Here is a 22888-nt window from a genome sequence, read left to right as displayed (position 1 = left end):
CGAAAGAAACAAATAATTGAGTGGACTTCCTGTGGGTTGGCGTGCGCTCCAAATAAAAGGCTAGGGCACGTTTGCAGTCCAGGGAATGTAGAGCCTTTTCCCCTGCATTTGAATGAGGCCTTGGAAAGAAAGTAGGTAAGATGATGGATTGATTAAGATGAAATTCTGACACTACCTTTGGTAAAAACTTAGGGTGTGTACTGAGGACCACTCTGTCATGTAGAATTTTAGTATAAGGCGGGTAGGTGACTAATGCCTGTAACTCACTAACTCTGTGAGTGGATGTTATAGCGAGAAGAAAAATTACTTTCCAGGTGAGATAGCGGAGAACGCAGGAGTGGAGAGGCTCAAACAGAGGTTTCATGAGCTGCCCTAAGACCACGTTAAAGTCACAAGCAGGGGCCGGAGGGCGCAATGGAGGTTTCAGGTGGAGCAAACCTCTCATGAAGCGTGTGACTAAGGGCTGTGTCGAAATAGAGGCATCTCCTACTCCGTTGTGGAAAGCGGCTACCGCACTGACATGCACTCTTATAGAGGAGGTTTTCAGGCCTGATTCTGACAGATGCCAGAGTTAGACTATAAACTTCGCAGTGGAGCAAGTGAAGGGGTCTATGGACATGGATGTGCACCAGACCATAAACCTTTTCCACTTAGAATGATAACAGCGTCTCGTGGAAGGCTTTCGTGAAGATACCAGGACACGGGATACCAACTTGGAAAGGTTAAGGGGTTGGAGTATTAACCTTTCAACATCAGGCCATCAGGGATAGGGCCTGGAGGTTGGGGTGGCGTAGGCACCCGTCGTTCTGAGTTATCAGAAGCAGATTCTCCCCTAGAGGGATGCGCCGGCGAACTGATAGGTCCCGGAGGATTGGGAACAAGACTTGGCGTGGCCAGTGAGGTGCTATCAGAATCATTAAGCCCTTGTCCCTATGTAACTTCACGAGAGTCTTCGATATGTGTGGAAGTGGAGAGTACACGTAGAGGAGACCGCTGAACCGCAAGAGGGCAAAAGTGTCCCTCGGCTGTGAGAGGCGGCTACAAGTGAGGGAGCAGAAGTTCTCCACTTTGCGGTTGTGGATGGACGCAAAGAGGTCTATTTATGGATACCCCCAACGTTGGAAGATGGTGTCCGCTACCGTGGGGTTGAGAGACCATTCGTGCGCATGGAAGGTTCGACTCAACTTGTCCGCTAGAACATTGTCCACACCCGCCAAGTAGGTCACTCTGAGGTACATCGAGTGGGAAAGAGCCCTCGCCCATATCTGTGCAGCTTCCTGACACAGAAGGTAGAAGCCCATTCCCCCTTGCTTGTTGATGTACCACATCGCCACCCAGTTGTCGGTCTGAATCAGGATGGCCTTGTTTGAGAGGCAATCCTGAAAGACTCTGAGTGCATATCTGATCGCCCGAAGCTCCAGGAAATTTATCTGATGTTTGGCTTCCTCTTGAGACCAGGTTCCCTGAGTCTGGAGGCCGTCAACATGAGCACCCCAACCTAGGTTGGAGGCGTCCGTTGTCAGGATAATTTGAGGTTCTGGAATTTGAAAGGGAAGGCCTTGAAGAAGATTGGAGAGCCGCATCCACCAGGCCAGCGACATGCAGAGCTGCTTGGTAATGTGGACAATGCAGGACATTGAATGATAAGCCTGAACCCACTGGGACTTCAGAGTCCATTGCATGACTCTCATGGTGAGGCGTGCCATTGGAGTGACATCTACAGAGGATGCCATGTGACCCAGCAAATGAGGAAATGACAAGCTGTCGTGTATTCTCGATCCTAGAGGCATTGCGCTAGGGTCATGAGAGTACAAGCTCGATCCTGAGGGAGGAATGCTTTCACCTGCACAGTGTCCAGGTCGGCTCCTATGAAGGATGGAACTAGGCTGGACTTGGGATAGTTGATCAGAAACCCGAGAGACAGCAATGTATGGAGAGTTAGACGTAAGGAGGCTAGTGCGTCCTTTTGAGTTGGAGCCCTTATCAGCCAATCGTCGAGATAAGGGTAGACATAGACGCCCTGACACCTCAGGTAGGCCGCGACCACTACAAGGCACTTGATAAAGACTCGAGGTGCGGATGCTAGGCCGAAGGGCAGTACCCGGTACTGGAAGTGCCAGGGGCAGAATAGGAATCGAAGGAATTTGTGGTGAGACGGAGTGATCGAGATGTGTGTGTACGCGTCCTGAAGATCCAGAGAACAAAGCCAATCACCTCTTTGCAGAAGATTAAGTAGAGAACCCAAGGTTGCCATCCTGAACTTTTCCCTCTGTAGATACTTGTTTAAGGCACAGAGGTCCAGGACTGGACGAATGCCTCCTGACTTTTTTGGAATGAGGAAATACCAGGAATAGAACCCCTGCCCTTGCTAGGAGAGGGGAACCAGTTCTATTGCTCGGGATTTCAGGAGGGTTGAAACCTCCTCCTCCAGAAGAGAGGAGTGGTCGGATAATCCCCACGTCAGCCAAGGTGGGGAGTCTGCTGGTACAGACAGGAAGTTGAGTTGGTAACCTTGAGACAGTACAGCAAGTACCCACTGATCTGAAGTGATCGTGTGCCATAGGTTGGTGAAGTGGCACAACCGACCGCTGACGGGTACGGATGGTAGAGGAGGTTGGCTTATGCTCTCCAGCGAGAAGTCAAAATCCAGCAGCTGGCCTGGTGGAGGAGCTGGCTGAGTTTCTGAGGCCTGGATTGTCTGTCCTGACCCTTCTGGTAAGGTCTGGAGGGGCGACCTCGAGTAGCTTGAAGGACGGCCACTTAGAGTCTCTTTTGAATGTCCTTTTAAAGGTGGATGGAAAATCAGAAGGCACCGACGAAAGCTGGCGTAGGGTCTTGGGGTGGTCTTTGAGCTGTGCTACAGTCTCCTGGATTTTGTCCCCGAAGAGATTATCTCCAGCGCAGGGCAGGTCAGCCAACCGGTCCTGTACCTCTGGTCTTAAGTCAGAGGACTTCAGCCAGGCCCATCTTCGTGCACTAATCCCGCTGCAGACATCCTAGAAGCAGTGTCAAAAATGTCATAGGAAGCGCGGACCTCATGCTTGCCAGCATCTAGACCCTTCTGAGCCAGGGTATTGAGTTGATCCTGAAGCTGGTCAGGTAAAGACTCAGAAAATTCCTGGATCTTTTTAAATAGGTCTCTGTTATACTGGATCATGTATAACTGGTAGGAGGCAATGCGAAAAATAAGCATTAAGTCATGGAAAACACGACGGCCAAATGCATCCAGGGACCTCTGTTCTTTCCCTGGAGGTATGGAAGAATGAGGCTTAGAACGTCGTGCCTTTTTCTGGGCTGATTCTACAACCACAGAATGGTGATCCAGCTGTGGTTTTTGGAAACCAGGGGCGGTCGTACCAGGTAGCTGGCACCTGTTTTTCGATTCACCGGTGGTACAGATCCTGGATGCTCCCAATTCCTCTTCAAGTCCAGGAGGACTTCATGAACAGGTGTGGACATGATTTCCTTGGGTGCATCTACGAATTGGAGCACTTCCAGCATCTTGTGTCTAGAGTCCTCTTCCGTCTGAAGCTGGAATGGTATAGCTTCAGACATTTCCTTTATAAAATTAATAAAGGACAGGTCCTCTGGAGAAGAACGTCTTCTCTCCTCAGGGGGAGATGGCTCTGAAGGTAGATCATCAGAATCTTGGGACGAATCATCGGTCCAAGGATCATAAGGCTGATCACCTGCTCCCATAGGATCTCCGGAGGGAAGTAATGGTGCTATTCCTGAAGGATCAGGTCTAGGCACAGACGGCATCAATGGAGGCACCAATTGAGGATGAGGTGGTATCGATGGTACCGGTGACATCGATGGGCAAGTCGGTGGAAAGATCCCAGATGGTCCGAGCATATGTTCCAGCCTCGGTGCTTCCTCATTTTCCAATGACAAAGGAATCAGGGTGGAAGGCGTTGGACATACCGGTATCCTCGGTTCCACCAGTGGAAGGGCACCGATCAACGCATCCAGCCTGCCGAGTAGCAGTGCGAGCGCCATGGGAATCGGGTCGGCAACTGGAGCTGGCATCGGTGCCGGCATCGACGGAGGCTGGAAACCCTGCAGTGCCTTTCCGATGGCCTCTTGGATCATCCGATCATCCGATCCAATTCCTTGCGGAAGCCTGGGGCATGGAACCCCAGCTCCGGAGTAGGAGGCAGCACTGGCGTAGCCAGATGGTCCACCGGTGAAAGTGGAGTCGCGGCTCCCTGCACCAATGAAGGTGGGGAACGCCTCGGTGACCCAGTCGCAGAGGAGGATGGGGCCTTCTCTGGACAGGATTTCTTTGTCAGTGGCTCTGTCGACGCCAATGCCGAGGGTTTGCCTGGATCAGCGGACTGAGCCTTCCGATGACGGTGTCCATGCTTTTCACGATGTTCTCCTTGGTTCTTCTCCGGAGCCGAAGAGGAAGAAGTTGATGCCTTTGGAGTAGCTGGTGCTGGGTGGACAGCACCGGTGTCTCGCTGCTGGCGAGAGGTCGATGGCACCGGCTCAGGCGATGTCGAAGCGCTTGATGGAGTCGGTGGCTTTGCCTGAAAAAGAAACTCCATCTTCTCTGAGCGGGCCTTACGGCCTTTCGGTGTCATTTGGGCACATTTGGTGCAAGTTAAGACATGGTGGTCCGACCCCAAACAGAACACACAGACCCTATGCGGGTCTGTGATGGACATTGTCCGAGGATAATCGGGGCACCAAAGAAAACCCAACGCCATGGCTTCGACAAACGTTTAGCCGTGGTGCGGTCGATGGCCGGTAGGCCCTGAAGGGAAAACTCGACGGGAATCGACCGCAAATGAGGGTAAAGCATTACCTTATGACCGCGGACTACGGAATCGATGGGGGACCCCTATGGGGTAGAATTTTTTGAAATTTTAGAAATAAGTTCCATGAGGAAAATTCATGTCAGGAATCGCTAGAGAGCTCCTTAACCCACGTGGCTACTGCTGCGTGGAAAAAAAAGAGACTGAAGGGGGACCCCTGCTGGATGCAGGGTTAGTGCCATGCTGGGCATGCCCAGTAGGTGCCAGCCAAAGTTCAAGAAAAACTTTGACAAAAGTGTTCCGTGATTGGGCTCCATCCTGATGTCACCCATATGTGAGGACTACCATCCTGCTTGTGTGAGAAGCAGTGGTTAGCGACATGACTGCTACCTTTTACTCCTTGAGTTGTGCTAGAGTCTCTCTTAATTTGTCTCCAAAAAGATTGTCCAGGAGACAGGGAGGTCGGCCAGCTTCTCATGCACGTCTTCGCAAATCACACTCGCTCGAAGCTATGTTAGACAACGTGCAGTGATGACGTTAGCCGTGGATCTGGCCAAGGTATCGAAGGCCTCATAAAAAGTTTGGAGGAAGTGCCGCAGTCCCTCCTCCAAATCACGGAACTGGTCAGGAGAGCACTGGTCTGGGGAAGCCTCCTGAAGTAGGTGTTTTACAGAGTGCAGACACTAATACAGGTATTGTGTAATATAAAATTGGTGCTACTGAGGCAAGATGGCGGCATAGACGGAGGACGCAGTCGCTGGTCTTTCCTAAACTGTTCGGGATTTGAATTTCTTTGTGAGATAATGCCGCCGAAGCGTAAGGGGAAGGTGAGAATTTTTCCTTCACTACCCCTACAATCACCGATACAGCAGGAAATCACGCGATTTATGTACTCACCTGCACTAAATCCGGGAGCCAAGGATCCAGATCGGCCGGGCGTTTTGGGAGGACAGCCCGACCAGGCTGAGGAGGCGTCACTGAGCCCAGATCGCAGACCTCCACCGGCGCAGAGGATGGGGGAACAATGCCCAGGAAACGCTACAGAGGAGGTTACTCCTTCCGGGTCAGTGTCCCTGACCCGAGCAGACAGAGTGGAGGATCAAGCCACAGAGACACCGAGTCAGAGGCCAGAGGAAGGGGAGGATTAGACCCGACTGCTAGTGGTGAGTCCTTGGACATTGTAACTTGACCTGCCGTGGTCACCTTAGAGTTAATGTGGGACCTAATGGCTGAAATGTCATCAAATATTAAGAGACTTGAGAAAAAAATGGACAGTAACAGCGGGAAAAGTCAACAAGAAATACAGTTGCTACACAAATCTATCAAAAAATCAGAGGAGAGGATTAAAGCGCTCGAAGAGACAGAGAAAAAGAATATGGAATTTCATGCTGCGGTGGTGAAAGATAGAGCTCTTCTAGCAAGGCGAATAGAAAATTTTGAGAACAATTCAAAATGTCTGAATTTGCGTTTCCTAAATTTCCCTAGAGTTGTGGGGGAAGTACCCTCGGGAACTTTTCTCAAGTTTCTTAAAGAAGTACTGGGTTTTGAGGAAACTGATCTACCTAATATTAATGTTTGCTATTTCCTGCCAAAAAGAATTTAAAATTTAAATACACCGGAATTACCTTTTCAGGGAAATCTTACAGAGTTCTTAGAAAATTCTAACCAAGTGATAGATTGGGGCACATTAATAGTTTCCTTTATAAGTTATCCTGACCTGAATAAGGTCATGAAGAAATATTTCTCAAAGTATCCCGTCTCATTCTATGATAAATGTGTTAAGATTTTCCCAGACCTTGCTTTAACAACACAGATGCGGAGAAAAGAGTTTTTGGCTCTCCGCCAAGAAGTTATATCCTTGAGGTTCCCGTGCAAATGTTTGCTAAAAAAGAATCAGGAAACTTTTGTATTTCTCATGTCTGACCACCTGAAAAACTTCATTGAGCAAAGAAAAATAGTCACTTCGTCCCCATTACCTAACTAAGAAAGTATAAATATAGTGCAGAAAAGTCTATGTTAAGCCTTTTCTTTGAAAGTTTTCATGGATTGGACTCCCTATATTAACTTAATGCCTCTCCTATGCTTATGGTGTTTGCACTATATTACTTTGATTATATAAGTAAGATTTAAAGCTGACTGTGATTCTTAGTGTGTGAAATGAACTACAGTTTCTTTATTTTTATGTCAGTTTTATTTTTTCTCTGTCTTTTTTTACTTTGTTTTTGTAATTTCCACTTATATTTAAAATTATGTTGTAATTTTGAAAATTAATAAATAGATAATTAAAAAAAAAAAGTTGGTGCTACTGAATCTTTGCATTTAGTATCCCCGATTGAAAGGCCCGCTTTCCGAAATCGTCCAAGTATTTGGAATCTTTTCCAGGGGGAGTGTTTGAATGCAGACATGATTTCTTTGCTTCTGCATTGCTGACTCCACTACCACTGAGGCATGTGGAAGCTGTACCATGGAGTAGAACTGCGATTGCCTCATACAGAATTTTAAATCCGTTCTGCGGGAGGTGGGTGGTCTGGCAAATGAAGACTCCCAGGCTCTGGTCATAACTGCATCTAAGACAGCGTGGGAGAGTAAGGCTGTTGGTTCTGAGGGTCTCTCAAAGATTTTTAGGATACCCAGGACTTCTGCTCTCGGGTCAGATATCTTCCGAGTTTCAATATTTAAACGCTGCCCCACTTTCTTCACAAATTTGGAATATGACAGATCTTCTGGTAGAGATAAGGGTTCTGGCTGTTCTTCTGCAGGAATCCACAACAAATAGGGAGCAGAGTGCTGCACTTCAAACGTACATTAAACAAAGAGAGGAAGTGCAGTGATTTTTAATGAGTCCCAATGACAACTTTAACGTTGAAATATTTCAAACTTTTATTGGCGGCAACTCCATTGCTTCGCAGAGACACAATACTTAGATGGGGTCCCCCGACACGGACCCGTATTTCGCCACACGCGGCTGCATCGGGAGGGACGTAATTTACAGTGGAATTCTTCAACTTCAGCAATTTGTACTTAAACGTATTCTGGATGGCAAGGAGAGCCTTCCGCAGGGTTATCCTTCCGCAGGGCCAGAAGGATAACCGGTGGAGGATCCCAGAGAAGTGGAAGGAGCTCGGGGGAAATAATCCCCAGGAGGAGAAGCCGATGGGCGTGGGCCAGAAGAGGAGGGACCTGGACTAAGGCTTTCCTGCGGCGATGGAGGGGCCTCCAGGGGCGTCTCACCTTGGCGCTTTCCTTGCTGCTCAACTGTGATGAGAAATTGAGATAAGATGAGTGAGAACTTTTTCAATACCCAGACCTAAAAAGAAAGGCGGAGGCCTTATGCTAATCATAAAAAAAAAACCTACAGATGAAATGAATCCCAACAAGCAATTGTTCCCCATTGGAAATTGCACTATTTGATTCTCCACATCTACAAATATGTTTGGTTTACTGCCCCCCTAATACTCTCGATCAGAACTGCTCACCACTTATTGAATTTTTCCTAACCAGAATATCAATCAACAAACCCATAATTATTCTAGGTGACTTCAACTTACACATAGACACTGCCCCCTACTCTCCTGCCTGCACCTCAATCATTGAAGCGCTCTCATCAATGGGACTCAGTCAAATCACCAATGGCCCAACGCACAAAGCAGGTCACACACTAGACCTAGTCTTCATCAACACTAACATATGGTCAAACCACCAAACGAAGATAACAAAAATACCATAGTAGCGCCACTCAGCAACAATGATGATAGTGCAATCAAATTTGACTAATGCCTGGAAGAGAGGGTATTCAGTAAATCTATAACTCCGGCTTTAAACTTTCAAAAAGGAGACTTTGATAAAATGAGGAAAATAGTTAGAAAAAAACTGAAAAGTGGAACTACAAGGTAAAAAGTTTACATCAGGTGTTGTCATTGTTTAAAAATATAATTTTGGAAGCCCAGTCCAGATGTATTCCACACATTAAAAAAGGTGGAAGGAAAGCCAAACGACTGTTGGCATGGTTAATAGTTGAGGTGAATGGGGCTATTTTAGCCAAAGAACTTCTTTCAAAAACTAGAAAATGGATCCAGCTGAAGAAAACAGGAAAAAGCAATGTAAAACATTGATACAGCAAGCTAAAAGGGAATTTGAAAAACAGCTGGCCAGAGGCAAACATTCATAAATTTTTTTTTTTTAAATATATCAGAAACAGGGAGCTTCAGAGAGTTGATTGGACTGTTAGATGATCAAGGGGTTAAAGATGTGTTAGAGATGTGTGACTGAGATGTGTGACCACGCCCCCCCCCGATGTCACTGAGAGCTCTGTCGACAGTTGAAAAGCGCCTCACCACCAGGCGCCGCGTGCCGTGCGTCGTGCGCCGAAGGGGCGTGACAAAGGGGTTCTCCCCTTTGTGCACCCCTTCGTGCAACCCTTTGTGCTTCATTTAAAATTCTTTCATTTATTTTTTTCTGTTAATTAACTTTTTTCCAAGTTCTTACCTTATGGCTTGTTAACAATTTTTATAAATGTTCATTGTATTTGACTATGGAAATATATTTCCTGCTTTTTCTGTTTTATGTAAACCGGTATGATTTGCATTTGATGTAAGAATGTCGGTATATAAAAATTATAAAGAAAGAAAGAAAGAAAGAAAGAAGCATTTATGAAAGCTAAGGCCATCACTATAAGACTAAATTAATTCTTTGCTTCAGTATTTACTGAAGAAGATGTTGGGGGGATACCCATATCAGAGATGTTATTCAATGGCAATAATTCAGAAGAACTGAAAAAAATTACCATGGAGCAGACTGACAAACTAGAGTAGCAAACCGCCCGAGCCAGATGGTATACACCCCAGAATTCTGAAAGAACTCAAAAATGAAATGATTGTAACCTATCATTAAAATCATCCATTGTACTTTATAATTGGAGGGTGGCTAATGTAACCCCAATCTTTAAAAAGGGCTCTAGGGGTGATTCAGGAAACTATAGAATAGACAGGTGAGTCTGACGTCAGTGCCAGCAAAAATTATGGAAACTATTCTAAAGAACAAAATCACAGAATAAATAGAAAACAATGTTTAATAGGACACAGCTAGAATGGATTAACACAAGGGAAATCTTGCCTCACCATACTACAACAAGTTTTTCACAGGGTTAATAAACAAGTGGATAATGGTGAGCTGGTAGATATAGTGACAAATGCCACTTGAGGGTGTAATGGATATGGGATATGTAAGCTCTTAGTGCTGTAGCGCAGTTGATGCAGCCTCAAGGGTGAACCTCTGAGCCTATGCTGCCAATGGGCAACAGGTTTTATAAAAGGCCAAACTGGAGCTTCACCTACACCAGCCACCTTCCCCTTGGGTTGAACCCTTGGGTTCTGGCTGCCGGCAGGACTTATGCGGGGCCCTGGGACAGAGATCATAGCTAGAGTCCAGATAGCAGGCAATTGTGGTCAGGTCCAAGCGAGAGGTCAAGATCCAGGCGGCATGCAATCATGGTCAGTTCCAGGCTTGAGGTCAAGATCCAGAGGAGCAAACCGAAACATGGATACGCAGGAGAAACTGATGACAAGAACCAGGAAGGCAGGCTGGGCCAGAGGACAAGAGTGGAGGAGGCTGGACTGGAAGACATGGCAAGGTTGGGCTGAAAGTCGAAGCAAGGCAAGGCTGGAAGACAAGGCAAGGCAAGGCAGGAAAATGAAGCAAGGCAAAACTGGAAGGTGAAGCAAGGCAGGGCTGGAAGACAAAGCAAGAACCAGGACTGCAAAAGAAGCAACATGTACTTCACAGGACGCAGAAGACCTGTTGCTGAGGTGAAGACCCAGCAGTTTGAGGAGCCCTTAATATGTGGCGAGTGCGTGATATAATCAGGAGGCACCATGGGGACTTTCTCCTTTATGAGACTGGCTGTCGGGCACGCATGCACCTAAGAAAAGATGCCCGGAAGCAGGGGTCATGTAGCTTCCTGCCGCATTGAAGTGGCATGGCAGTAGGGGTGAGTGAGGGAACTTGTGAGGCCACACTGCAAGCCAACGATCATAACAGAGAGACTCCTAAGAAAATTAAAAAGTCATGGGGTAGGAGGCAATGTCCTATTGTGGATTGCAAACTGATCAAAAGATAGGAAACAGAGAGTAGAACTAAATGGTCATTTTCTTCAGTGGATAAAGGTAATCAATGGAGTATCTCAGGAATTTGTAGTGGGACCAGTGCTTTTTAATATAATTAATAAAGATTTGGAAAGGGGAACAAGGAGTAATGTGATCACATTTGCAGACAAAACAAAATTATTCTGAGTTGTTAAATCACAAGCGGAATGTGAAAAATTATAGGAGGACCTTGCAAGATTGGAAGACTGGGCATTCAAATAGCAGCTGAAATTTTATCCTGACAACTGCACAGTGAGGCACATAGGGAAAAGTAACCAGCACTGTAGTTACTCGATGTTAGGTTCCATATTAGGAGTTACAAAAAACAGGAAAAGGATCTGGGCGTCATAATGGACCATACTTTGAACCTCAGTTCAGTGTGCAGCGATGGTCAAAAATGCAAACAAAATGTTTTGGAATTATTAGGTAAAAATGGAGAATAAAATGAAGAATATCATAATATCTTTGTATTGCTCCATAGTGAGACCGCACATGGAATACTGTGTGCAATTCTGGTCACCATATCTCAAAAAAGATATAGTTGAACTAGAATAGGTACAGAGAAGGGCAACCAAAATGAAAAGGGATGGAATGGCTTCCTTACGAGAAAATACTAAACAGGTTAGGACTGTTCAGTTTGAAGAAGAGACGGCTGGGGGGGATATAACAGAGGTCTATAAAATTATGAGTGGAATTGAGCAGATAAATGTAAATCAGTTATTTACTCTTTCAAAAAATACAGGGGAAGATATTCAAAATAAGCTGAGCTCCTAAATTTAGGCCTCTAAGTTAGGCACCTATTTTCAGCTGAATTTAGGTGCCTAGGTTTTCAGCTGAAAATTCACATAAATTTAGGGTCCTAAAAGTTAGGTCCCTAAATTTAGGCCTTCTATTTATTTGCCTAGATTTAGGAATCCTAAATTAAGTACCAAGTTCTAAAAATCTGTGCTAAGCTCTTAACTTTGTTTCTCTACCCTAACTCTGCCCCCATAACTAGCCACTTTTGAGGGTCCTAAATTTAGGTACCTAATGAAACCAGGAGCCGAAATTTAGGTATTCCAACCCTAGTACATTTTCAAAGGATTAATTTAGGGGCCTAACTCCAAAGGTTAGGAGCCTAAACTCTTTGAAAATTGGCTCCTTAAAGACTAAGGGACACTCCCTGAAGTTATTAAGTAGCACATTTGAAACAAATTGTAGAAAATTATTTCATGCAATGCATAATTAAGCTCTGGAATTCATTGCCGGAGGATGTGATTAAGGTAGTTAGTGTAGCTGGGTTTAAAAAGATTTTTAACAAGTTGCTGGAGAAGTCCATAAACTGTTACTAACCAACTAGGTGTGGGGAATGGCCACTACTTATCACTGCTTGTTTGAAGCATGGGATCTATTTACTGTTTGGGACCTTGCCAAGTACTTGTGACCTGGATTGACCACTGTTGAAAACAAGATACTTGAATTGATGGACCATTCGATCTGACCCAATATAGCAATTCTTATGTTCTTAAGCTAGAAGTGTCTACAGATCTGCAACCAGAGGAAAAGACTTCATAACCAAATATAGAAATATAAAAACATGACTGTGGAAAGACCATATTATCTATCTAGTCTTCTCATCCACACAATCCATACCATTCCTTCAGATTCCCTGGGATTGTCCCATGCTTTCTTGATTTCAGATACTGCCCTAGTTTCTACCACTTCTACTGTTAGGCTGTTCTATGCATCCACCACCCTTTTTGTAAAGTAATACTTCCTTAGATTACTCCTGAGTCTATCCCCTATATATGTTTTAATTGTACCCTACCATGATCATTGGACAACGCAGGCTATAAATCTGTTGAATAAATGACCCCTCACTCCAGAGCCTCCTATCCATTGAAAGAGGCCTGCACCCTATGCATTGATATCTTGGAGGTATTTAGATTCAGATAACTTTATTGGCATAACAATTTTTCATGTGTTGCCAGAGTAATATATAGAATGATTATTTAAATGTTTCTATCATTGTTTCCCATCCTGTCTTTCTTCTAGGGAATACAGATTTAGATTTTTAAGCCTCTCCCCATACTCTTTACAATGAAAACTGACCATTCCCTCTGGACCAGTTCCATCTGGATTTATATTCTTTTGAAAGTGCAATCTCCAGACCTGTACACAGTATTCAAAATAAGGTCTCATCAGAGACTTATACAGAAGTGATATCACCTCCTTTTTTTCTGCTTCCAAGCATCTTCCTAGCTTTTCCTAGCACCTTCTCCACTTGTTTGGCCACCATGAGATCAGATATATCATCCCCAGATACCACTCTTATTTCATGCATAAAAGAACTTTGCCCCACATACTGTACTATTCCCTTGGATTTTTGCAGCCCAAATGCATGACCCTGCATTTTTATCATTACATTTTATCATTAAATTCAGAGCACAGCAGTCTGCTTAAAATTCAGTAACTGCTGGAATCCAAAAGCCAAATAAAGTTCTAGTCAGCTGACTTTGTCCCCACCCTCCCTGTCATTCTTATACACAAAGCACAGCCTGTTACCTGGAAGCATCCCTTACCTGAGTGCCTGTTGTCTGACCACACTTCATAGGATCCGGGTCCAACGGCGGCCTCCGTGCAGCCCACAGGGACAGACAGAGGCCGGGGCGCTCGGTCATACATAGCAGGGGTAGCAGGGGCAGCAAGATAGGAACCGTGGATAAGTTAGGGAGGAAGAAAGTATAACACGCTGAAAGGCAGAATTACCAGGAGGGTGTCGAAAAGCCCAAGACAAAGCACTGGGAAGGACAAAAGGCGCAGGGGAGAGCTGTCTCTCCAGTCACAAGCTCTCCAAAGATGCCGAACAGGTATAGTTCTCCTTTCACACTTACCCTAACTCTCCCAAGCACAGACATTTCATTTTTATGTTAAATTTAAAAAAAAAAACACAAAAAAAACCTGCTGCCACCCAACAAGTAAAGGAAGTCCACAGTGACTGAACTCGTCTCCTAATAATAATAATAATAATAATATAAATACAAGAATAATTAAGAAATAAAAGTTCTCCACCACTGCCGGTCGCGTTCTCTCAGGAAACTTTCAAACGCTACATGAAATGGATATATACTGAAATAGAGGGTAAGAAATGAGGCCGCCACTAAAAGTTGACAAGAAAAGTTACTGCAGGGATGCAGGCGACAACGATAACACCGCCAGGCCTAGAGAGTGCACGCGCAGGTTCTACACGTCTTGTTGCCATGGAGACATCGGCACTTGTATTCCTCTCCCCCGGCAACTGGTTTAGAGCTGCCACAGCCCACCCAACATGTGCAGCCCTCAGCACCACGCCCCCTTACTTGGCAGCGCCACCTTCGAAAGGAACAGATACATCACTCTCAGATCCCACTCTTTTTTTTTTTTTCATCCATACAAGAATTTTGACTCTAGGACTACACCTCTCCCTAGGATTTTTGCAGCCCAAATGCATGACCTTTCATTTTTATCATGAAGCCTTTTCATTTTATCAATAAATTTAGAGCACAACAGTTCTCTTAAAATTCACTACCTCCTGGAGTCTGAAAGCCAAATAAAATTCTAGTCGGATGACTTGTTTCCCACCCTCCCTGCCCTTCTTACACATAAAGCACAGCCTGTTACTTGGAAGTACCCCTTACCTGGTCTGAGCTTGATGCTGTCTGCCCACACTTCGTAGGAGCCGGGTCCAACGCTGGCCTCCGTGCAGCCCAGAGGAACAGACAGAGCCCGGGGTGCTCGGTCATACATAGCAGGGGCAGCAGGGAAGGAACTGTGGAAAAGTGAATAAAGAAGAGGGAATGACACTCTGAAAGGCAGAAGTGCCAGGAGAGTGTCAAAAAGACCAAGACAAAGCGCTGGAGAGGATGAAAGGCACAGGGGAGAGCAGTCTCTCCAGTCACAAGGGTTTTACAGGTGCCGGACAAGTACAGGTCCTCCTTTCCTAGCCACCTTCACTCTCCCAAACACAGAAACTTTGCTTCGTCTTTAAATGAAAATAAATAAATAAATAAATAAATAAATAAATAAATAAATAAAAGCTGCTGCCACCCAACAAGTTGGGGAAGGGAGTCTTCAGTGAATGAACCAGTCTCTTAAGAATAAAAATAATAATAGTGTAACTCAGTAACTTGAAAGTATTTCAGTCAGATTTTTTTCTTCCTCTGCAGCAAGAATAAAGATAACAAAACTGAATTAAAAGGCCAAAAGGACAGTTGGCATTTCTATGCAATTCCTTCTGAAAGTCAGGAATGCCAAATGGGAGTAAACAAATGTTGTTATAGTAACTATTCAATGGCTCTTGATTTCTCCAGGGACGACTGTGGCACAGCAGCTTTGCTAGGTTATAGTGACACTTAGTGGATGTTACTGGATATGGGGAGATATTTGTATTTCATGGAATAATAACAACATAAAATTTGCCATACTGGGTCAGACCAAAAGTCCATCAAGACCAATATCCTGTTTCTAACAATCCAGGTCACAAGTACCTGGCAGAATATCAAGGGGTAAATAAATTCTAAATTGCTTATCCCAGGGATAAGCAGTGGATTTCTGCTGCTCCAGCTTAATAATGGTATATGGACCTTTCTTCCAGGAACTTGATCAAATCTTTTTTAAACTCAGCTGACTTTTTTTTTTTTTTTTACCACATCCTCTGCAACAAATTCCAGAGTTTTATTATACATTGAATAACAAAAAATGTCTATTTGTCTTAAATGTTTTACCTACTAACTTCACTGCATGTCCCATGGTCTTTGCATTTTTTGAAAGGAGTAATCAACCAATTTGTGTGTACCCGTTCCACTTCACTCATTATTTCATAGACCTCAGCCTCTTCTCCTGACCTCTTTAGCCTTTCCTCATATGGGAATCTTTCCATTCCTTTTATCACTTTGGTCGCCCTTCTCTGTACCTTTTCTAGTTCTGCTACATCTTTTTTGAGATGCAGTGACCAGAATTGCACAAAACACTCAAGATGCGGTCACATTATGTAGTGATACAGAGGCATTAAGATATTCTCTGTTTCATTCTCCATTCCTTTCCTAATAATTCCTAGCATTCTATTTGCTTCCTTGGCCACTGCCACACATTGAGCAGAGGACGTCAACATATTATCCATGACGACACCTGGGTGATGACTTCCAATGTGGAACCCTGCATTATGAGCTATAATTTGGGTTGCTCTTCCCACATACATCACTCTGCATTTGTCCACATAGAGGGCCAGATTTTTAAACTTATGCACGGGCATAGATTTGCTCACACAAACTGGTGCGAACAAATCTATGCCCGATTTTATAACATTTTATAACATGCGTGCGCCGAGCCTGAGGGGAGCCCCAATGGCTTTCCCCGTTCCCTCCAAGGCCGCTCTGAAATCGGAGTGGCCTTGGAGGGAACTTTTTCTCCAGCTCCCCCCCCCCCCCCCACCTTCCCTCCCTTCTCCTATCTAACCCACCCCCCAGCCCTAACTAAATGCCACCCTACCTTTGTTGAAAAAGTTACGCCTGCCTCGCACGCCGGCTCCCCATCCCCCGACACAGGCTGCTGTGTCGGGGCACTCGGTCACGCCCCGGAACGCCGTCACACACCTGGTCATGCCCTCGGACCACCCCCAGGCCACGGCCCCGCCCCCAGAACGTCCCTTTTTCGAAGCCCTGGGACATATGCACGTCCCAAGGCTTGCGCACACCTCCGAGCCTATGTAAGATAGGCTCGGCGCACGCAGGGGCAGCTTTTCGGAGAATGCGTCTCTGGGCTGAGAGTGCTTACTGAGAATGAGGGAGCAGTAGTTGTCCACTTTGTAGTTCTGAGGGGGCGCAAAGAGGTCTATCTGAGGATATCCCCATTGTTGGAAGTTGGAGTTCGCTACCGAGGGGTTGAGAGACCACTCGTGCAGTTGAAAGATGCGACTCAGCTTGTCTGCCAGCACATTGCCCACTCCCGTCAAGTAGGTGGCCCTGAGGTACATTGAATGAGAGAGAGCTTCTGCCCAAATCTGCACAGCTTCCTGACACAGAAGGAAGGAGCCTGTGCCTCCCTTTTTGTTGATGTACCACATGGCCACCTGGTTGTCCGTCTAATTTGACAGGCGATCCTGAAAAGTCCTTAGAGCATATCTTATTGCTCGAAGTTCCAGGAAATTTATCTGGTGTTTGGCTTCCTCTGAAGACCAAGAGCCTTGTGTTTGCAGATCGGCTACATGGGCACCCGAGGTTGGAAGCGTCGGTGGTGAGAATGATTTGGGGATGCGGAACCTGGAAGGGCAATCCCTGAAGGAGATTGTTCTGATTTTTCCACCAGGCGAGGGACAGACGGATTGAGTCGGTGACATGGACAATGGTCGACAGAGGCTGAATAGCTTGAGACCATTGAGACCTCAGAGTCCAGTGCATGAGCCTCATGGCCAAACGGGCCATTGGTGTGACATGGACTGAGGATGCCATGTGTCCTAGGAGGACGAGAAATTGGCGTGCAGTCGCAGCGTGCTGAGATTGCAGTTGGTGAGCAAGAGACACGATGGTCAGTGCTCGTTGTCGAGACAGGAAAGGCTTTGCCTGTAAGGTGTCCAAGTCTGCCCCAATGAACGATAAGGTTTGAGATGGGACTAAGTAGGATTTGTCGTAATTGACGAGAAAACCTAGCGAAATTAGAGTGTGTAAGGTTAGATTGAGGGACGACAGAGCAGCTTGCTGAGTGGGAGCCCTGATTAACCAGTCGTCCAGATAGGGGTAGACGTGAACACCTTGTGTCCTGAGGAATGCTGTGACTACTACGAGGCATTTTGTAAAGACTCGTGGAGCCGACACTAGGCCGAATGGAAGCACTCGGTATTGATAGTTCTTGAGGCCTACTAGGAATCTCAGGTATTTGCGATGAGCTGGACTTATCGCAATGTGGGTGTATGCGTCCTGGAGGTCCAGAGATCAGAGCCAGTCTCCTCTTTGTAGAAGAGGTAGAAGAGAGCCCAAGGTGACCATCTTGAACTTTTCTCGCTGGAGGGTACTTGTTCAGGGCCCGTAGATCTAGAATAGGACGGACGCCTCCCGATTATTTGGGGATTAGGAAGTACCGGGAATAGAAACCTAGGCCTTGCTGAGAGTGTGGAACGGGTTCTATTGCTCTTGACTGGAGAAGGAGGGAGACCTCTTGTTCCAGAAGAGTGGCGTGGTCGGATGTTCTCCACATCGGCAGAGGTGGGGAGTCCGGTGGCAGGGCGAGAAAGTTCAGATGGTAACCCTGAGCAATGATTGCCAATACCCATTGGTCGGTTGTGACTGAATGCCACATGTTGTGAAAGTGACACAGTCGACCTCCCACTGGTATGTACGACAGAGGAATTTGGCTGCTGCTCTCCAAGTGGGTCAAAAACCTGAAGCAGGCCCTGGCTGGGGAGCTGCTTGTGGTTTCTGTTTTCGGGTTTGGCGAGACTGAGGTTTCTGATAAGGTCTCGTAGCACGGGATCTGGCTGGTGGTGGGTAGGACTTTCGTGGACGGTAGAATGACTTCTTGGAGTCCTTTTTAAAGGGTTGCTTTGAGGAGAAGTCGGAAGGCATCGAAGAGAGCTGTTTTAGGGTCTCATGATGGTCTTTTAGTTCAGCCACCGTCCGTTGAATCTGTTCGCCGAACAGATTATCTCCTACACAGGGCAGGTTGGACAACCGGTCTTGCACTTCTGGGCGAAGGTCACAAGACTTGAGCCAGGCCCACCGTCTCGATGAAATAGCAGCTGCAGACACTCTGGTAGAGGTATCGAAAATGTCATAAGATGTTCTGATCTCATGCTTGCCTGCCTCAAAACCTTTGCTTACAAGGGTTTGTAGTTGGTCTTGGAATTGCTGAGGCAGGGAGTCTGCGAAGTCCTGTATCTGCTTAAATATGACCCTGTTATATTGGGTCATATAAAGCTGATAGGCAGCAATTCGGGAGCTGAGCATGGGCCCTTGAAATACTCGGCATCCAATGTTGTCCAGTAATTTCTGTTCCTTACCAGGAGGGGTAGAAGAGTGAGGTTTTGACCTCTTTGCCCTCTTTTGTGCAGACTCCAACACGACCGAGTGGTGGTCAAGCTGTGACTTCTGAAAACCTGGGGCTGACTGTACTAAGTAAGTAGTGTCAGCTTTTCTGTGTACTGGAGTAATTGTTCCTGGATTTTCCCAGTTCTTTTTGAGACTATCAAGAAGAACCTGGTGGATGGGAATAGAGGTTATTACCTTGGGGGCATCCAGGAATTGGAGCAACTCCATCATCTGGTGCCTATCATCCTGCTCCGTCTGTAATTGAAAAGGAACCAATTCAGCCATTTCCTTCACAAAATTTATAAATGAGAGGTCCTCTGGAGGAGAAAGCTTTCTACTCTCAGTGGGTGAAGGTGGTGAAGGTAAGTCATTGGTGTCTGTTGTGGTATCATCTCCCCAGATATCATAAGGATCAACACCCTTTCCTCTAGGAAGTAGAGGGAGACAGTGTGGTTGGATACCTGAAGGTCCTGGTCTAGGCTCCGAAGGAATCGGAGGAATTATCGGAGGCACCGATGATGGCATCGAAGGCACTGGTATAGGCATCGATGGATAACTCGGTGGCGCCGATGGATGTATCGGCACCGATGTTTGGATCGGTGGCGAGGGACGTATAGGTATCGATGGTGGAGGCATAACTCCAGATGGAGGAATGCAAAATGGTGTTTCTCCTCCCGATGATGCTGTCAGTGGGAAGGGCATTGGAGCCATCGGAGACCCAGGATCCATCGATGGAAAAGCGGCCATGAGGGCTTTCATCCTGGATAGCAGCGGTGCCAGCGCTGCCGGAATCGGGTCGATGATCGGTGCCGGGTTCAGTGCCGGAGGAACCTGAAGACATTGCATCGCCTTGTCGATGGCCTCCTGGACCATCCGGTCCAGTTCTTCTTGGAGACCTGGAGCAAGCAGCCCCGGCTCCGGAACAGAAGAAGGAGGCAGAGGCATAGCTGGAGGGACCACCGTTACAGGTGGAATCGTGGCTCCTGATCCCCGATCGGGTGAGGGTTGCCTCGGTGACCCGGTTGCAGGAATGGTCGGTGCCTTTCCTGGATGGGGTTTTTTCGATAGCGGCTCAGACGATGGCGAGGTCGATGATTTCACTCCCTCGATGGTCCGAGTCTTACGGTGTCAATGGCGATGTTTTTCCCTGCGATCTCCTCGATCCTGAGGGGGAATAGAGGGTGTTGATGGCGGAGTAGTCGTCGATACCGGTCGGTGGTCGATGCTGGCGCAAAGTCGACGGTGCCGGTTCCGACGACATCGATGCAATGGACAGAGTCGGGGTTTGAGCACGGAAGAGAAATTCCATCTTCTCCATTCTGGCCTTGCGACCCTTCGGTGTCATTAGGGCACATTTGGTGCAGGTCATCGTGCTCGCGTCCTAAACACATTACACAGTCTTTATGGGGGTCTGTGATAGACATGGTGCGGGTACAATCCGGGCACCGAAGAAACCCCGATGCCATGGACATGGAAAAAAATTTTGCTGCAATACAGTTGATGGCCAGTAGGTTGTGAAGGCCAAACTTGACCGTAATCGACAGAAAACAAGTCAAAACTTACCAGAGTACCGTGGAGTTATAAAAGGTAGCAGAGGGACCCCTGTGGGGCAACTTAACTTTTAGTAATTCTGTGAGGAAAATTCCTGTCAGGAATCTCTTCAGAGCTCCTTTACCATGAGACTACTGCTGCGCGGAAAAAAGAAGACTGAAGGGGGACCCCTGCTGGCTGCAGGATTAGTGCCTTGCTGGGCATGCCCAGTAGGGGCCAGTCAAAGTTCTGGAAAATTTGACAGAAGTTTTCCGTGATTGGGCTCTATCCCGATGATGTCACCCATATGTGAGGAATACCATCCTGCTTGTCCTGTGAGAAAGGGCTGTTCAGCTTGGAGAAGAGAGAGCTGAGGGGGGATATGATAGAGGTCTTTAAAATCATGAGAGGTCTAGAACGGGTAAATGTGAATCGGTTATTTACTCTTTTGGATAATAGAAGGGCTAGGGGGCACTCCATGAAGTTAGCATGTAACACATTTAAAACTAATCAGAGAAAATTCTTTTTCACTCAACGCACAATTAAACTCTGGAATTTGTTGCCAGGGGATGTGGTTAGTGCAGTTAGTGTAGCTGGGTTTAAAAAAAGATTTGGAGAAGTTCTTGGAGAAGTCCATTACCTGCTTTAATCAAATTGACTTAGAAAATAGCCACTGCTATTACTAGCATCAGGAAAGCTGAGTCATCTGCATGCTTCCAATTAAAAGTCTTGGTGTAGTTGGTGTTGTGCTAGTACTAAGCCAAGGGTGTTGCCTGCAGTTTGCTTTGGGTTATTGACTAGGTAGATTAAGCCTAAAGCTTTTAATGAGGTCAGAAAGTCATAAGTGGAGTCTTGGTGGTTCATCTATGTGGATGTTGAAGTTGCCTAGGGTTAGCATTCTGGAATGTTCCAGGATTATCTCTGAGATTATGGCTAAGAAGTCCTATAGAGCTTCATCCGAGCTGATGGTGGGTGATACACCAGGAAGATTCCCCAGTTTGGATAGGTGTTGGCCTGCAAGTAGATGGCTTTGGTGTCTGAGCTCCTTTACTGGTGAATGGGTTAGGACTAATATTTCTTTGAAAATCTCTGCCACTTCACCAACTTGTTTGCTCTTATAGGGACGAGAAGGGCAGAAGGAAGGAAATGAGTAGGTGAAGGCTGAAAGGCAAATTTGGAGAAAATGGGGGACAGCGGCGTAATGGGTCCATTTTTCTGTTAAGAACATGATGTCCCCTGGTTTATCAGTAGGTCATACAGTAGGTCCCAGTCTGTTGTAGCCAGATCAGTGATCAGGAGAATCACTTTGTGTGGGTATTTCACCTGGTATTTGTCTCCATGGTGGATTGAGTTTCTCTTGTGGTGAAGATGAAAGATCTGCGAGATCTTCTTTGTTGTAGGTTTTTTATGTGATTTTATTAATTTTATATTCCACATTTTCAGGCAATTCAAAGCAGATTACATTCAGGTATTGAAGGTATTTCTCTGTCTCAAGAAAGCTTACAATCTAACCCCTAGATTCATCAAGCCACAATTTATTTTGCAGAACGGGTCCCAATATCACGGTGGGGGGGCCATAATAGTGGACCCCCCTCCCCCAAAAATGAATTGAGACTATATGGCATATTCTTTTGTGTTGCAGTCAAACACTGCGGAACAAAGAATGCAGCAAGCGGCCCTTTAATGCAATGATGGCCCTAACCTCACGGGACCGAAATCGCCTTAAAGGGCTGCTGACTCAAAAAAAAAACTTGCGGCTAAATGGGGAGGTTGAGCAGGGGGATCCGTGCTAACCCCCATCTCAACCCAGGGCTGCTGGTCAAAGTGGCCCCCAACACCCCCAAAAAGTTTAAAAAGTGAAAAATAGAACCATGTGGCGACAACCCTAACCCAATTTCCCCCTCCTCAAAGCACACAATTACAGGTGGCCCCAGGCCCCTGACCACTACCCCTGAAGACCTTACACAATCCACCTGTCCCCCTAAGTGCAGTCCTCACATCCCAGCCCCCCTAATGGCCATCTCCCCAGATCGCAATCTGCATATCACCCACAGCAACCCCTGATGGCAATACTCCCACCCCCGAGCCCAACAGCCATCCACCCACCCCGACAGCCATCACCACATCCTCCCACTCCCAACGTTCCAACACTTAAACTTGCTCATCCCCCCAAAAATGAAATACAGGACCCTACCACCACCACCACCCCCCCCCCCCCCCCCTGGACCTTAAATTGGATCCTGCATCAGGGCTGGGAGCACACTCACATCCAGACCAGTGAACGCCATTTTCCAAAATGGCGATAACCTGACCTTGCTCCAGTCATGTAACTTGGTTAAGGTCCAGAGATCAGCATCTGGTGGCATTGAATGGATCTGTCTCTCCAAGCCAGTAGAGCTTTGAGCTCTACTGAGCATGTGGA

General features: G+C 46.5%; 1 protein-coding gene across 2 annotated transcripts in view; it reads right to left on the bottom strand.

Moving 5' to 3' along the window:
• The window catches only part of STPG2 (sperm tail PG-rich repeat containing 2), a 1290079-nt gene that overhangs the window by 1247899 nt on the left and 19292 nt on the right, over window positions 1-22888 (bottom strand). For both annotated transcript variants that reach the window (XM_029597484.1, XM_029597489.1), the window contains exon 2: window positions 14557-14687. In XM_029597484.1, coding sequence (XP_029453344.1) covers window positions 14557-14665 — 109 coding nt within the window. In that variant the 5' untranslated portion in view covers window positions 14666-14687. The remainder of the gene's footprint in view (window positions 1-14556; window positions 14688-22888) is intronic.

This window comes from Rhinatrema bivittatum, chromosome 1, assembly GCF_901001135.1.
Source record: "Rhinatrema bivittatum chromosome 1, aRhiBiv1.1, whole genome shotgun sequence".
In the NCBI taxonomy this organism is placed as follows: domain Eukaryota; kingdom Metazoa; phylum Chordata; class Amphibia; order Gymnophiona; family Rhinatrematidae; genus Rhinatrema; species Rhinatrema bivittatum.
Note: the sequence above shows the minus strand (reverse complement) of the source record. Positions and strands in the feature narration are given on the sequence as shown.